This window comes from Pongo pygmaeus, chromosome 13 (genome assembly GCF_028885625.2).
Source record: "Pongo pygmaeus isolate AG05252 chromosome 13, NHGRI_mPonPyg2-v2.0_pri, whole genome shotgun sequence".
Taxonomy (NCBI): Eukaryota; Metazoa; Chordata; class Mammalia; order Primates; family Hominidae; genus Pongo; species Pongo pygmaeus.
The window spans coordinates 24799192-24815583 of NC_072386.2; the positions used below are offsets into that span (position 1 = coordinate 24799192).

The following is a 16392-nucleotide window of genomic DNA, read 5'->3' on the forward strand; positions in this document are numbered from 1 at the left end:
GGGAAGTGAGGAGCTCCTCTGCCTGGCCACTCCGTCTGGGAGGTGAGGAGCGCCTCTGCCCGGCCGCCCCGTCTGGGAGGTGAGGAGTGCCTCTGCCCGGCCATCACCCCGTCTGGGAGGAAGTGAGGAGCACCTCTGCCCGGCTGCCCCGTCTGGGAGATGAGGAGCACCTCTGCCCGGCCGCCCTGTCTGGGAGGTGAGGAGTGCCTCTGCCCGGCCGCCACCCCGTCTGGGAGGAAGTGAGGAGCACCTCTGCCCGGCCGCCCCCTCTGGGAAGTGAGGAGCGCCTCTGCCTGGCTGCCCCATCTGGGAAGGGAGGAGCGCCTCTGCCCAGCCGCCACACCGTCTGGGAAGTGAGGAGCGCCTCTGCCTGGCCACACCGTCTGGGAAGTGAGGAGCGCCTCTGCCCGGCCGCCCAGTCTGGGAAGTGAGGAGCACCTCTGCTCGGCCGCCCTGTCTGGGAAGTGAGGAGCGCCTCTGCCCGGGCGGCCCCGTCTGGGAAGCGAGGAGCGCCTCTGCCCGGGCGGCCCCGTCTGGGAAGCGAGGAGCGCCTCTGCCCGGCCGCCCCGTCTGGGAGGAGAGGAGCGCCTCTGCCCGGGCGGCCCCGTCTGGGAGGTGAGGAGGACCTCTGCCCGGCCGCCCCGTCTGGGAGGTGAGGAGGACCTCTGCCCGGCCGCCCCGTCTGGGAGGTGAGGAGGACCTCTGCCCGGCCGCCCCGTCTGGGATGTGAGGAGCGCCTCTGCTCGGCCGCCCCGTCTGGGGGGTGAGGAGCGTCTCTGCCCGGCCGCCCTGTCTGGGAGGTGAGGAGCGCCTCTGCCCGGCCGCCCTGTCTGGGAGGTGTACCCAACAGCTCCGAAGAGACAGCGACCATCGGGAGCGGGCCATGAGGACGATGGCGGTTTTGTTGAAAGGAAGGTGGGGGAAGTGTGGGGAAAGGAAGGAGAGATCAGATTGTTGCTGTGTCTGTGTAGAAAGAGGTGGGCATAGGAGACTCCATTTTGTTCTGACTAGGAGAAATTCTTCTGCCTTGGGATGCTGTTGATCTATGGCCTTTCCCCCAGCCCCGTGCTCTCTGAAACATATGCTGTGTCAACTCAGGGTTAAATGGTTTAAGGGCGGTGCAAGATGTGCTTTGTTAAACAGATGCTTGAAGGCAGCATGCTCTTTAAGAGTCATCACCACTCCCTAATCTCAAGTACCCAGGGACACAAACACTGCAGAAGGCCACAGGGACCTCTGCCTAGGAAAACCAGAGACCTTTGTTCATGTGTTTATCTCCTGACCTTCTCTCCACTATTATCCTATGACCCTCCCATATCCCCCTCTCCGAGAAACACCCAAGAATGATCAATAAATACTTCATAAATTAAAAAAAAAAAACAAAAAAAACATGGAAATAAAAACAGGTTTAAATACTTTCTCCTTTTACCCCAAGAGACAGTCTTGTACATTCCCTGGGTTTTGTTAGCAAGTGAGTGATTCATAATTTTTAAATTTTTTAAAATTATTGTTTTTGGACAGGCCCTCACTCTGTTGCCCAGGCTGGATGGAGTGCAGTGGCATGATCACAGGTCACTCTAGCCTCGGCCTCCTGGGCTCAAGCAATCCTCCTGCCTCAGCTTCCTGAGTAGCTGGGACTACAGGTGCACGCCATCACACCTGGCTAATTTTTTTTTAACTTTTTTTGTTTTTTAGAGACAGAGTCTTGTCCTGTTGCCTGGGCTGGTCTTGAATTCCCGAGCTCAAGTGATCCTCCCACCTCGGCCTCCCGAAGTGCTGGGATTGCAGATGTGGGCGACCACACCTTGCCTATTTTTAATTTTCTATCAATTACTGAGAAAGAAGTGTTAGAAATCTCCACACATATCATAATTTTGTTTGGTCTCTAAGTTTTCTTTGTTTTTGCTTTACATATTTTGAAGCTCTGTGCATAAACACTTAAGATTTCTTAGTTCCTCTTAATGAACTGACCCCTTCATTATTATGAAATGTCTCTCTCACAAGTAATGTTCTTCATTCTAAAATCTAGTTTGATATTAATATATTTCAACATTCTTTTCACTGGGGTTTTCATATGGGCAGTTTATAGATGGGTCTTGTTTTTTGCCGAAGTTATTTCTGTCATTCATTCATTCATTTATGAGACGGGGTTAGGCTATCTCCCAGGCTGTAGTGCAGTGGCATTATCTTGGATCACTGCAACCTCTGCTTCCTGGGCTCATGCCATCCTCCCACCTCAGCCTCTCAAGTAGCTGGGACCACAGGCGTGCACCACCACACCCGTATAATTTTTGTATTGTTTGTAGAGACGGGTTTTTGCCATGTTGTCCGGTCTGGTTTTGAATTCCTGAGCTCAGGTGATCCGCCCACCTGGGCCTCCCAGAATGCTGGGATTGCAGGCCTGAGCCACTGTGCCTGGCCATCTCTTTTAATTGAAATGTTTTAGAGTGGGCTGGGTGCAGTGGCTCACGGCTGTGATCCAGCGCTTTGGGAGGCCGAGGTGGGTGGATCATCTGAGGTCGGGAGTTTGAGACCAGCCTGGCCAACATGGTGAAACCCCGTCTCTACTAAAAATACAAAAATTAGCTGGGCAGGTGGCAAGTGCCTGTAATCACAGCTACTCAGGAGGCTGAAACAGAAGAATTGCTTGAGCTTGGGAGGTGGAGGTTGCAGTGAGCTGAGATCTAACCACTGCACTCCAGCCTGGGTGACAGAGCAAGACTCCGTCTCAAAAAAAAAAAAAAAAAAAAAAGAAATGTTTCAGAGTTTAAACTTTAGGCAATTTACATTTAATATAATTATCAATATGGTTAATTTAAATCTATCATCTTGCTATTTCTATTTGTCCCATTGATCTTTTTCCTTTTAAACTCTTTCCTTTTGCTTCTGGTATCCTGCCAGAAGATAGAGACTATAAATTCCAAAAACAAAAACAAGACAGGCGGGGCGTGGTGGCTCACACCTGTAATCCCAGCACTTTGAGAGGCTGAGACAGGTGGATCACTTGAGCTCGGGAGTTTGAGACAGCCTGGGCAACATGGCGAAATCCAGTCTTTACCAAAAATACAAAAAATTAGCTGGCTGTGGTGGCACTCGCCTGTAGTCCCAGCTACTTGAGAGGCTGAGGTGGGAGGATTGCTTGGGCCTGGGAGGCGGAGGTTGCAGTGAGCTGCGATCGGGCTACTGCACTCCATCCTGGGCAACAGAGTGAGACCCTATCTCAACAAACAAACAAAACACAGAGAAGAAAGTATGTATTAAATTTTATCTAAATTAAAAAATAAACACTTTCCTTTTTTTGCATGGAGTCTTTTTTATGTTTCATATTACCATATTCTATTTACCACTATCAGTTTATTAGAAATTCATTTCACTTTAGCATTGCTTTACATTTAAAAACAATTTATGAGAAAAAGTCACCTTGGGTGTGGTGGCTCACACCTGTGGTCCCAGCACTTTGGGAGGCCAAGGCAGGTGGATCACATGAGGTCAGGAGTTCAGGACTAGCCTGGCCAACATGGCAAAACCTGTTTCTACTAAAAATGCAAAAATTTGCTGGGCGTGGTGGTGGGTGCCTGAAATCCCAACTACCTGGCAGGCTGAGGCAGGAGAATCACTTGAACCCAGGAGTTAGAGGTTGTAGTGAGCTGAGATTGTGCCACTGCCCACCCCTCTAGGCTGGGAGGAAGACTCATTCTCAAACCAAAAAAAAAAAAAGAAAAAAATTCAAAAAAAAAAAAAAAAAAAAAAAAGCTTTGCCAAAGTGATCCTACATGAGTTACAGATAAATATTTAATAAATTCCCAAAGCATAACTTTTATGAGTTTTATTTTCAAATTTGTAGGCTCTGTGATACTGGGCAAATGTCTTAACTCTCGTATGCCTCAGTTTCCTCATTTGTAAAATCAGAATAAAAACCGTGTTTGGGTGTTTTGGAAGTTAAACTGCATGGTGTTAAATTACTGTTAGCTATTATTCTATAGCCCAGAAATTAATCATAGGTTCAAAAAAATTTTCAAAGAATTTCAAAATAGCATCCTTTTGAGTAACTCCTAGCAGAATGAGAAAATCTAAACAAGTATAGCTACTTTCAAAAGTAAGCATGGCAATCAGCCAACACATTATATATTTTAAGATGTAATAAGCTTTTAATCAGAATTTATAGCCTAAATGGATTTATTGGTATTTCAAAAGAATGAACACTTATGAATTAATTAATTTGACTGAAGTAATTGCAAAAAGAACAGCCAGTTAACTCCAAAGAAAGCAAACTGGCCAAAATAAAGAACAAAAACAAAATTTCCCCAAATTACCGGAACTAACAGAGTTCATTCAGTCTTGTTGCAATAGATATGTAAAATAAAATAAAAACGGAGGCCATGCATTTTTATCTACTGGAAAACAAGTGAGATTATACTGGAAAAACAGTATTTTCATATACTGGAAAAATGAGCCAGATTATATAACATTTCCCTAAATGCATAAAAGATTCTTACAAATCCAATTTAGAAAAAAATATGAATGACATTTCAAAACTAGCTGTGAGACATGATCAGGAAATGTGTTAAGAAATAACCAGAACAAAAGACACTGGCCAAAGGTGGAAGAAATCCCACAAGAAATCATTAAAAACAGTGAAGTTTGTTTGTTTGGTCTGTTTTTGTCTCTCAGTTTTGAAAAGGTTATGAAGATTGAGCAAATTCAGTGCTATGGAGGGAAATATCATTCATACACTATCGATGGAGGGTTAGTACAGTTTGGAAGGTAGTTGGGGAAAATGTATTAACATTCATTCCTTCCTTCATTGATTCATTTATTCATTTGTGGATTGATTGATTGATTGATTGAGACAGAGTCTCACTCTGTTGCCTATGCTGGAGTGCAATGGCGCAATCTCAGCTCACTGCAATCTCCACCTCCCAGGTTTAAGTGATTCTCCTACCTCAGCCTCCTGAGTAGCTGGGATTATGGGTGCAAGCCACCACGCCTGGCTAATTTTTCTATTTTTAGAAGAGATGGGGGTTTCGCCATGTTGGCCAGGGTGGTCTTGAACTCCTGACCTCAAGTGATCTGCCTGCCTTGGCCTCCCAAAGTGCTGGGATTACAGGCATGAGCCACCGTGCCTGGCCTCAACATTTAAAAGCATATACCATTAAACTGAGGAATTATACTTCTGAGAACTTATTCCAGGGAAAAGTTGGTAAAGCAGGTAAAGACATAGATGTGTCTGTACTAAACGCATTTTAGTTACCTGTTAACAAGGAATACATTAAATTATACTACATTTATGTGACATAAAACTATGCAGCCACTAAAAGTTGATGTAGGTACATATTTATTAATAGGAAACAACATCTATAATCCACTGAGTGGAAAAGAGCATATTTGTTCAATCTTATTTATTTAAAACTATATATTTATACACATAATTAGATATGTAGAAGGATGGTTTCTAGAGGATATTATGTGTGATTGAAGATAGTCATACATTTAACAAAAAAAATGCTGAAATGATATGAAGAAAACTATGAAGTCCCTGAAGAGAAATCTGGCTCTGATTTGAGTGAGGAAGAGACAGCCAACGTTTCTGCATGGGGACTATAGGTTTGTAAACATCTCAGTTCTCCCCATGCTAATTTATAGAGTACATTCACAATAAAAATACCAGAAAGTAAGTTAAAAGACAAAGCATGCTGAGGAACTTCTTAATTTTTAATGTGAAAGATACCCTTGAGGTCTTCTTTTGCTTCCCTCTGCAGAGGCAACCATTGTTATGAAGTTGATTTACATTTTTCTTATTTATGCCTTTTTACTTTATAATGTGCATCTCTATCCACATACCTTTTGGGTTCAACTCCTTTTTCTATTTTCTGTTAGATTGATAAAGTTTTTCTCTATTCCCTATTTTTTTCTAGGCTGCTTTGGAAGCTCTAGATTCTATTGGTTAACTTTAATTGTGACATATATATTGTATCTATTATATATTTAATATATAAAATATATATAAAATTGTATATTACATATCTATTGTATATAATAGATATATATTTAAACATATATAATTATATATAAAATATATAATATATAATATATAATAAATATATAATTATGTTTAAATATATATTATATCTTATATATAATAGATATATACTTTTATATATTATATATTTTATATATATTAAATATATTTTATATATTTTATATATATTAAATGTATTTTATATATATTAAATGTATTTTATATATTTTATATATATTAAATGTATAATATATATATATGTTTTTGAGACAGTCTTGCTCTGTTGCCTGGGCTGGAGTGCAGTGGTGGGATCTCAGCTCTCAGCTCACTGCAGCCTCCATCTCCGGGGTTCAAGTGATTCTCCTGCCTCAGCCTCCCGAGTAGCTGGGATTACAGGCACTGGCCACCATGCCTGGTTAATTTTTGTATTTTTAGTAGAGACAGGGTTTCACCATGTTGGCCAGGCTGGTCTCGAACTCCTGGCCTCAAGTGATCCACCCACCTCGGCCTCCCAAAGTGCTGGGATTACAGGCGTGAGCCACTGTGCCGGGCTGTGACAAGTATATTTTATCAGTGAGGATTCAGTGAGGGACCAGAGACACTAATGAGTGTTATGGCTGGATATAAAACTTTTGACTCATATTTTTTTGCCATCCGTGGAAAGCAAAGGGAGCTTATCCACACTCCCCCCGTGCCCACATCCAGCATCTCGTTTACTGTAACCCTCTCTGCAATCAGATATTGTGATTATTGACACTAGTAACATCTTGGAAAAGGAGCACTGAAGCCATGTTTCTCCTGGAGAACTTGCATGGTACCCTGGAAGCTGCAGCACTTTTCTCACTCACACATTGTCCAGGATGTTTCAAGGCAGACCTGGGGTTTGTGTGTGGGGTTTTTTTTTTTTTTTTTTTTTTTTGGAGTCTTGCTCTTGCTCTATTACCCAGGCTGGAGTGCAGTGCAGTGGCATGATCTTGGCTCATGACAACTTCTGTCTCCCGGGTTCAAGTGATTCTCCTGCCTCAGCCTCCCAAGTAGCTGGGATTATAGGCACCAGCCACCGCGCCTGGCTAATTTTTGTATTTTTAGTAGAGACGGGGTTTCACCATGTTGGCCAGGCTGGTCTTGAACTCCTGACCTCAAGTGATCCACCCGCCTCGGCCTCCCAAAGTGCTGGGATTAGAGGTGTGAGCCACTGTGCCCAGCTGCAGATTTTTTATAGTATTTTGGAGTCAAAGGCCATGATTCTGGAGGGCCACCAGGTGGGCAGTATTCTGAGTATCCATTCCTTTGGTAGCACTTTCTGGACACATGCGTGAGCCAGGTACTGTGCTGATGATTACAAGACAAATGTTCCAAGTCACAGTCTCAAGTAGAAGACAGGCCCACATTTACTACATGCTATGCAGTGTAAGTGCTTTAGTCAGTAGTCAATAAAGAGCTTTAGTCAGTAAGGAGACTGAGAAAGCAGAGAAGGGATCAAGAAATTCTATCTCGAGAAGCTGAGGTTTGACATCATAGTGGGCCCCAGGACAGCAAAGGCAGTGGGAGATATTGTCAAAGATGAAGTTTTGTCTGCATTGTCGGTGCTTTTGAGGAAATTGTCACTACTGTGTAGCAGCAGATATTGGGGCCAGGTCGTAGAAGGATGGGCCTGACCACATGCAAAGTAAATGTGAACTGCCCAGGATACTGCAAGGCAGTTTATCTGGGAAGGCGGTAGCTGTGGCTGGGATAAATTTGCATCTCCGCGTGGAATATCTGTAATGGCTGTTAGCATGTTGAAAGGAAGCTCAAGCAGCAGGGAGGCCTGGGAACAAAAGTACAGCTGTAAGGAATGGGCTTAGGAACAGAATGAACTGACTCAATGGAATACGGTAGGATTGTGGGTCCAGGGAAGCTGGGATAGGTGACAAGATAGGTTGCTGTTATGGGTTGAATTGTGTCCCTCTACCCAAAATATATGTTAAAGTCCTAAACCCTAGTACTTCAGAATGTGATTTATTTGGAGATTGTGTCTTTACAGAGGTAATTAGTTATGATGAGGTCATACTAGAGTAGGGCAGGCCCCTAGTTCAATATGACTGGTGTCCCTCTAAGAAAACAGCCATGTGAAGACATAGAGACAACGAGAATGCCGTGTGAAAACATAGGCAGAGATTGGAGTGATGTGGCCACAAGCCACAGAAACAGAAGGCAAAGTTGGAGGGAGTGTTGTCACAAGCCAAGGAATTCCAGCAGCTACCAGAAACCGGAAGGGCAAGGAATGCATTCTCCCCAGAGCCTTCAAAGGAAGCATGACTCTGCTGACACGGTGATTCACAATTCTGGCCTCCAAGAACAGAGAGAATAAGCTTCTATTGTTTAAACCACCTGGATTGTCCTAATTTGTTATTGCAGCCACGGGAAACTAATACAGAAGGCTAAAATGAAAAAGATGGTAAGAAATATTGGCAAGGATGTGTGGAAATTGGAATCCTCTTAGATTACTGGTGGGAATGTAAGATGGTGCAGCTCCTTTGGAAAATGGTTTGACAATTCCCTACAATGTTAAAAATTGAGTTACCATAAGAACTAGAAATCTCACACCTGTGTGTGTACTCAAGAGAAATGAATATATACATCATCACATAAAATTGCTCATGAATGTTCATAGCGTGTCTATTTGTAATAGCCAAAATGTGGACACAACTCAAATGCCCACTGATGAGTGGATAAACAAAATGTGGTGTATCCATACAGTGGGATATTATTTGGCAATAAAAAGGAATGAATAATAACATGCTACAACATGGTTAAACCTTAAAAACATTATGCAAAGTAAGAGAGGCCAGACACAGACTATGTGTTGTATGATTCCATTAATATGAAATGTGTAAAATAGTCAATTCCGTGGAGACTCAATTTGATTAGTGTTTGCCTGGGGCTAAGGAGAGGGAGAGTAGGGAATGACTGCTAATGGATATAGGTTTTCTTTTTATAGTAATGAAAATGTACTAAAATTAGATAGTAGTAATGGATTCACAGCTCCAAAAACCATTGAATTTTATTTTTTGAAAGGGTTGATTTTATTGTTGTCAAGACAGAGAGCTTGGCAGAGATCCCTTTAAGTAGAGCAAGATTATAAGGCATTCCTTCTTCTCTTCCTTCATTCATTAAACATATCTTTGTTTATTGTCTATTACGTGCTAGGTCTTCTTCTAATCTATGAGAATATAGTGGTTCACCAGCCTGACAACTTGCTTACTCCCTTGCAATTTGCATTCCATCAACAATGGAAAACAAAACCCAGAAAATTATCAAGTATCAGGTCATACCATGGTATCATTTTTATTACTACTCCCTGGGCATGGAATTAGTGTACAAAGTTAGAATGACCACCAGCAGGTTGGTAGATAGTTTTCTCCCAAAAGGACCATGGAAGTACCCCTTACTTCCTTCCTTCTCCTTTCCTTGTCCTATTTCAAGACAAGTTTTCACTCTGTTGCCCAGGCTGGAGTGCAGTGATGCCACCATAGCTTACTGGAACCTTGAACTCCTTGGTTCAAGTGATCCTCCCACCTCAGCCTCCAAAGTAGCTGAGACTACAGGTGTGAGCCACCACACCCAACTAATTACATTTTTTTGTTTGTTTGTTTTGTTTGTAGAGGCTGGGTGCAGTGGCTCACACCTGTAATCCCAGTACTTTGAGAGGCTGAGGCAGGAGGATAGTTTGAGGCCACCATGACTTCTCCCTTTTTGCAGGGAGATTTTTTTACACATCTTCAAGAAACTACTTTTCTAGAATGTGTGCTCAGACCTCCACACCAAACTGTAGGTTTCCAGAGAGGATGGGAAGAGTGGCTTGGTGAAGAATGGGCATAGTCGGCCTGGGCAGAGGTTTTGCTGCTTCTCCAAAGATTCTTCCAATGCTGTGACTTGTTACAATTCCTGTCCCTATTTGGGAAGGTCTGGTGATCCTTTTCTGGTTTTTCTTCTAATGATTAATAGTTCTACAGTTTGATGAGTCATTTTTGCTTCTGTTTGTAGAAGAGGTGCAGTATATTCAGGCTGAGAAAAACAACAAGGGCCCAATGGAGGCTGCCACACTTTTTCTCAAGTTCTTGTTGGAGCTCCAGGAGGAAGGCTGGTTCCGTGGCTTTTTGGATGCCCTAGACCATGCAGGTTAGTTCATTCTTTTTAATCATAAAGCAGAGGATGTTACTTTGCTGCTTGACAATACTGTAAAAGTGAAAAGCTATTAAATTTGAAGTATCCACTTATAGTTCATGCCTCTTAGTCTGAGACAATGTAAAGACAGTTTTTAGGCAGATGATATAATTGTCTACCTGAAACATCCAACAAAAGAATCTGCAGAGAGATTATTGCCACTAATGGAAGAGTTTAGCAAGATTATTTGGATATAAGACCAGTATACAAAAATTAGTTGCATTTCTGCCCAATGGAAGCAAACAAAAAATGTAATCCAAAATGAAGTATCATTTCTAATAATAACAATTGTAATGTATTTAGGAATAAATCTAACAAAAGATGTATAAGGTCTGAATGGAGAAAATGATAAAATGTTATTAAAAGATATTAAAGAAGTCCTAAATGGAAAAACATACCCATGCACATAGAGAAGGAGGCTTGAGATCATAAAAACGTCAGTTCTCCCTACATTGATCTGTATATTCAATATAATTCTAATAAAAATCCTACATACTTTTTCAGTGAGTGTGGCAGGTTGATTCTACAATGTATATGGAAGAATTATGACCCAACAATAGTCAAGACACCCCTGAAGAAGACAAATTTAGTAGATTGGGGCTTTTCTTTCTACATGTTAGCATTTATTAGAAAGCTACAGGCATTGAGACAGTGAAATGTTGTTTCTGGCATTGACAAACTGACCATTGAAACAGAATAGAGACCCTCTAATTAGGACCATATCTTTATGGAAACCTGATATATTAGACATCACTGAGAAAGGAGGATTACTGGGAAAGGAAGAGCTATTCAAAAAATAGCATTTATAAACAGAATAATATTAAAAGCCAAACAAATTCAAGCTGGACATGGTGGCGTGTGCCTGTAGTCCCAGCCTCTCAGGAGGCTGAGGCAGGAGGACTGCTTGAGTCCAGGAGTTTGAGGCTGCAGTGAGCTATGATGGCGCTGCTGCACTCCAGCCTGGGCAACACAGGGAGACCCCTGTATTTAAAAAACAAACCCTGGGCCGGGCGTGGTGGCTCACGCCTGTAATCACAGCACTTTGGGAGGATGAGGCAGGCAGATTACCTGACGTCAGGAGTTTGAGAACAGCCTGGACAACTTGGCAAAACCCTGTCTTTACTAAAAATACAAAAATTAGCTGGGCGTGGTGGTGGGCACCTGTAATCCCAGCTACTCGGGAGGCTGAGGCAGGAGAATTGCTTGAACCCAGGAGGCAGAGGTTGCAGTGAGCTGAGATTGCGCCATTGCACTCCAGCTTGGGCAATGAGTGAAACTCCTTCTCAAGTTTAAATAAATAAATAAATAAACCTTGCATTTAAAAAATAAACCCTAACTTTTATGCCCATGTGGATACAAATAAATAAATACATTTGTATTCCTTACATCATGTTTATCAAAAACACTATAAAGAAAGCGAAAAAAAAAAAACAAATCACAAACTCTGGGAGAAGATATTTTCAAAATGTATAATCACTAAAGGATTAGAATCTAGAATATATTAAAAAGGTCTTAAAATCAAGTGGAAAAAGAAAGAAAACATACATAGAGCAAAAAATTTGGACAAACATTGCAATGAATACAAAGAATGAAAAGTGAATGAATGTAAAAGATTCTCAGCCCAGTTAGGAATTTGGGAATTGTAAATTAGGAACACAGTGAGATAACATTTTATGACTACTAGATAGCAAAACTTAAGTCCAACAGTGCTAAGGCTTAAAGAAGATATTTAATGGAAATCTTTTTTTTTTTTTTTTTTTTGAGACAGAGTCTCGCTCTGTTGCCCAGGCTGGAGTGCAATGGCACGATCTTGGCTCACTGCAACCTCTGCCTCCCGGGTTCAAGCTATTTTCATGTCTCAGCCTCCTGAGTAGCTGGGATTACAGGTGCCCACCACCACACCTGGCTAATTATTGTATTTTTAGTAGAGATGGGGTTTTGACACGTTGGTCAGGTTGGCCTCGAACCCCTGACCTCAGGTGATCCACCTGCCTCGGCCTCCCAAAGTGCTGGGATTACAGGCGTGAGCTACTGTGCCTGGCCAGAAATCTTAAATATCACTATGTGGAATGTAAATTGATACAACTATTTTGAAAAATCACTTGATATCACCTTGTAGAGTTCAACTCTCATGTATCCTTCTATCCAAAAGTTTCACTCTTAAGTTTGTGCCCTAGAAGAACTTATACATATATTCCAGAATATGCATATAAGAGTGTTCATAGTATAATTGTAGCAACAAAAGCAAGCAAACAAAACTGGAAATTACTTTGATGTCCTTTAAGAGGAGAATGGATACATAAATTTTATAATATTTACACATGGTCCATTAAACTACAATGAAAAGGTGTGAACACATCTACAGATGACAACTCAGGTGAGTCTTAGAAATGTAATGTTAAATTTTAAAGAAAGAGAAACTTACATGTCATAGGATATAATATTTATAAAGCTCCAAAAAGCTAAACTTAACATATTGCTTAGAGAATCAAATATATGCAACTATAAAAAAATTAAGGTATTGATAAATACAGGGAAGCAGTGACTTTGGCAGGGAGACAGAGGTGTTGGAAAGAGAAGGCACAAAGAATTGGAATATGGTGGTTCTTTTTTTTTTTTTTTTTTTTTTTTTTTGAGACGGAGTCTCACTCTAGCCCAGGCTGGAGTGCAGTGCCGCGATCTCCGCTCACTACAACCTCCGCCTCCTGGGTCCTGATTCAAGCAATTCTTGTCCCTCAGCCTTCTGAGTAGCTCGGATTACAGGCACATGCCACCACGCCCAGCTAATTTTTGTATTTTCAGTAGAGACGGGGTTTCACCATGTTGGTCAGACTGGTCTTGAACTCCTGGCCTCAAGTGATCCACCTGCCTCAGCCTCCCAAAGTGTTGAGATTACAGGCATGAGCCACTGCACCCAGCCAGAATATGGTGGTTCTTAAGTTCGATAGTAGGTTCACATATGTTCCTTTTCTTGTTATACTCTTTATTATATATGTTACAAATATTCTGGTACATGCATCAAATATTACATAATTTTTACATTTCTGTTTTCAGAGCTGTGGTGTTTTCTATCAACAGAAGAATCATGAAGTTCATAAATTTGGAAAGGAGAGCTTTATTTTTCATAAAGGGTTGCAGTCTGCATGGTGGCCATTTTGACAGGCTGGGAAGTGTAGCCTCGGGCCAGAAGCAGGAAACAGGCACTTTGAGGGTGGGAAGAGTAAAACAGAGATTTATGCTGAACAGGGTGACCAAATATTCAGTAAGCTACAGGAGGAGTCATGAAAGTAGAAGCATGCACCTGGGCAGTTGAGCTTCATGCCTTTCCATGGGACCCATGTTCAAAAACTGGCAGTGTTAGCATGATCCAAGGGTGGAGTTTTTGGCCCTCTGATGTCAGAAGGTGAAGCAGAGGACATGAAAACTCTCACTGCACATCATTCATAGACTGGCCAGACCCACTCTGTGGTTGGTGGTCTCTTATCAGGAAGAAGTGCTGGTTGGTTGTTGTGTTGAAACTGCTAAAGGGAGGGGCAGTCAGGAGGTTAGTTGAAATCAGTAATGGAGCAAGTCTTTCCAAAGGGCTGGTTTCTGTTTCTCATCAGAGAAAGCACTGTTTCTCCACTTTGGGGATATGATTAATCTGGATATTATAAGTTATTTTAATCCTTACCAACCTGTTAGGTAAAAATAGTACTTTTAATTTTTATTTTAAAAATTGAATAAGGTTTAGTATTGGAAGTCCTAGCTGGAGCAGTTAGGCAAGAAAAAGAAAGACAAGGTATCCAAATTGGAAAGGAAGAAGTAAAATAATCTGTTTGCAGATGGCAGAATCATTTATTTATTTATTTATTCATTCATTCATTCATTCATTTATTCATTTATTTTTTGAGACAGAGTCTTGCTCTGTCGCCCAGGCTGGATGGAGCGCAGTGGCGCAATCTCGGCTCACTGCAAGCTCCGCCTCCTGGGTTCACGCCATTCTCCTGCCTCAGCCTCCCAAGTAGCTGGGACTACAGGTGCTTGCCACCATGCCTGGCTAATTTCTTGTATTTTTAGTAGAGACGGGGTTTCCCCATGTTAACCAGGATGGTCCCAATCTCCTGACCTCATGATCTGCCTGCCTCGGCCTCCCAAAGTGCTGGGATTACAGGCGTGAGCCACCGCACCCAGCTGTTGGCAGAATCTTATATGTAGAAAACCCTAAAGATTTTAGAAAAAACTATTAGAACTAATTCAGAAAAGTTTCAGGACACAAAATCAACACCCCAAAATTAGTTGCATGTCTATATATTAACAAATAATCCAAAAAAGAAATTAAGGTAACAATTCCATTTATAATAGCGTTAAAAAAATTAAAATACTTAGGAAGAAACCTAACCAAGGAGATAAAAGACTCATACCCTGGAAACAACAAAACATTGCTGAAAGAATGAAAGGTAACACAAATAAATGGAAAGACATCCCCATTCATGAATTAAAGACTTAAGATGCCTATACTACCAAAAGTGAACTGCAGATTCAATGCAATCCCTATCAAAATCCCAATGAATTTTTTTTTGTAGAAATAGAAAAAATTATCCAAAATTTATAGAGAATCTCAAGGCATCTTGAATAGGTAAAATTTTGATAATGAGGAATCAACCAGGAGGCCTCACCTCTCCTGATTTCAAAACACATTACACATCTGTAGCAATCAAAATGATGTGGCACTGGCATAAAGACAGACAAATAGGCCAAAAGAGCACCCAGAAATAAATTCTCAAGTATATGCTTAAAGATACCAAGACCACTCAATGGGGAAAGGACAGTCTCTTCAGCAAATGTTGTTGGGAAAACTGGATATCCATATGCAAAAGAATGAATTTTTACACTTACACCATGTATTACAGTTCTGCAGAGAAACAAAAGCAATAGGATATATTTATGTGTGTGTATATATGATGGGATATGTATATACATTGTTACTTACGTGTATGTGTATATATATTTTTGGAATTGGCTCACGTGATTATGGAGGCTGAGATGTCCCATGATCTGCTGTCCACAATCTGGAGAATCAGAAGAGCAGTTGGTGTAATTCAGAGTCTGAAGGCCTGAGAACCAGGACCTCTGATGTCCAAGGGCAAGAGAAATGATGAGCTCAAGAAAGATAATTTGCCCTTCTTCTCCCTTTTTGTTCTGTTTTGGTCTTTAATGGATTGGATGATGTCTGCACACATCAGTGAGGGTGAATTTCTTTATTCAGTCTGATTCAAATGATAATCTGTTCTGAAAACACCCTTACAGACACACCCAAAAGTAATGTTTTACCAGCTATCTGGGCATCCCTTAGCCCAGTCAAGTTGGCACAGAAAATTAACCATCACACACTATATACAAAATCAAATCAAAATGCATTAAAGAGCAAATATAAGACCTAAAACTATTAAATCTCCTAGAAGAAAGCATAGGGGAAAAACTTCATGACACTGGAATTGGCAGTGATTTCTTGGACATGATATCAGAAGCATAGGCAACAAAAGTGAAAAAATAGACAAATGGGACTATATGAAACGTATGTGCCTCAAAGGACATAATAGGGTGACAAGTCAACCCATGGAATGAGAGAAAATGTTTGCAAATCATATACCTGATAAGGGGTTAATATGTAGACTATATCAAGAACTCCTGCAACTCAAAGACAAAAAATCAAATTAAAAAATAGGCAATCCCAGCGCTTTGGGAGGCTGAGGCAGGTGGATCACCTGAGGTCAGGAGTTCAAGACCAGCCTGGCCAACATGGCAAAACCCTGTCTCTACTAAAAGTACACATAGCGGGGCGTGGTGGCACACGCCTGTAGTCCCAGCTACTCGGGAGGCTATGGCAGGAGAATTGCTTGAACCCGGGAGGTGGATGTTGCAGTGAGCAGAGATCATGCCACTGCACTCCAGCCTGGGTGACAGAGTGAGACTCCATCTCAGAAAAAAAAAAAAAAAAGGCAAAGGAGTTGAATAGACATTTATCCAAATATGGTGTACAAATGGCTAATGAGTATATGGAAAGATATTCAACATCAGTAATCATCAGAGAAATTCAAAGCCACAGTGCGATATCACCTCACCCCCATTACAATGGCTTCTATAAAAACAAAAACAAGGCTGGGCGTGGTGGCTCATGCCTG

General features: G+C 41.5%; 1 protein-coding gene across 2 annotated transcripts in view; it reads left to right on the forward strand.

The window, feature by feature from the left end:
- The window catches only part of RIGI (RNA sensor RIG-I), a 78104-nt gene that overhangs the window by 21369 nt on the left and 40343 nt on the right, over positions 1–16392 (forward strand). Inside the window, exon 2 of one of the 2 annotated variants that reach the window (XM_054502885.2) lies at positions 10049–10183. In XM_054502885.2, the coding sequence (XP_054358860.1) occupies positions 10049–10183 (135 nt within the window). Of the gene's footprint in view, positions 1–10048; positions 10184–12588; positions 12606–16392 lie in introns of those variants that run through there. The other variant, XM_063650244.1, reaches the window with a different exon arrangement.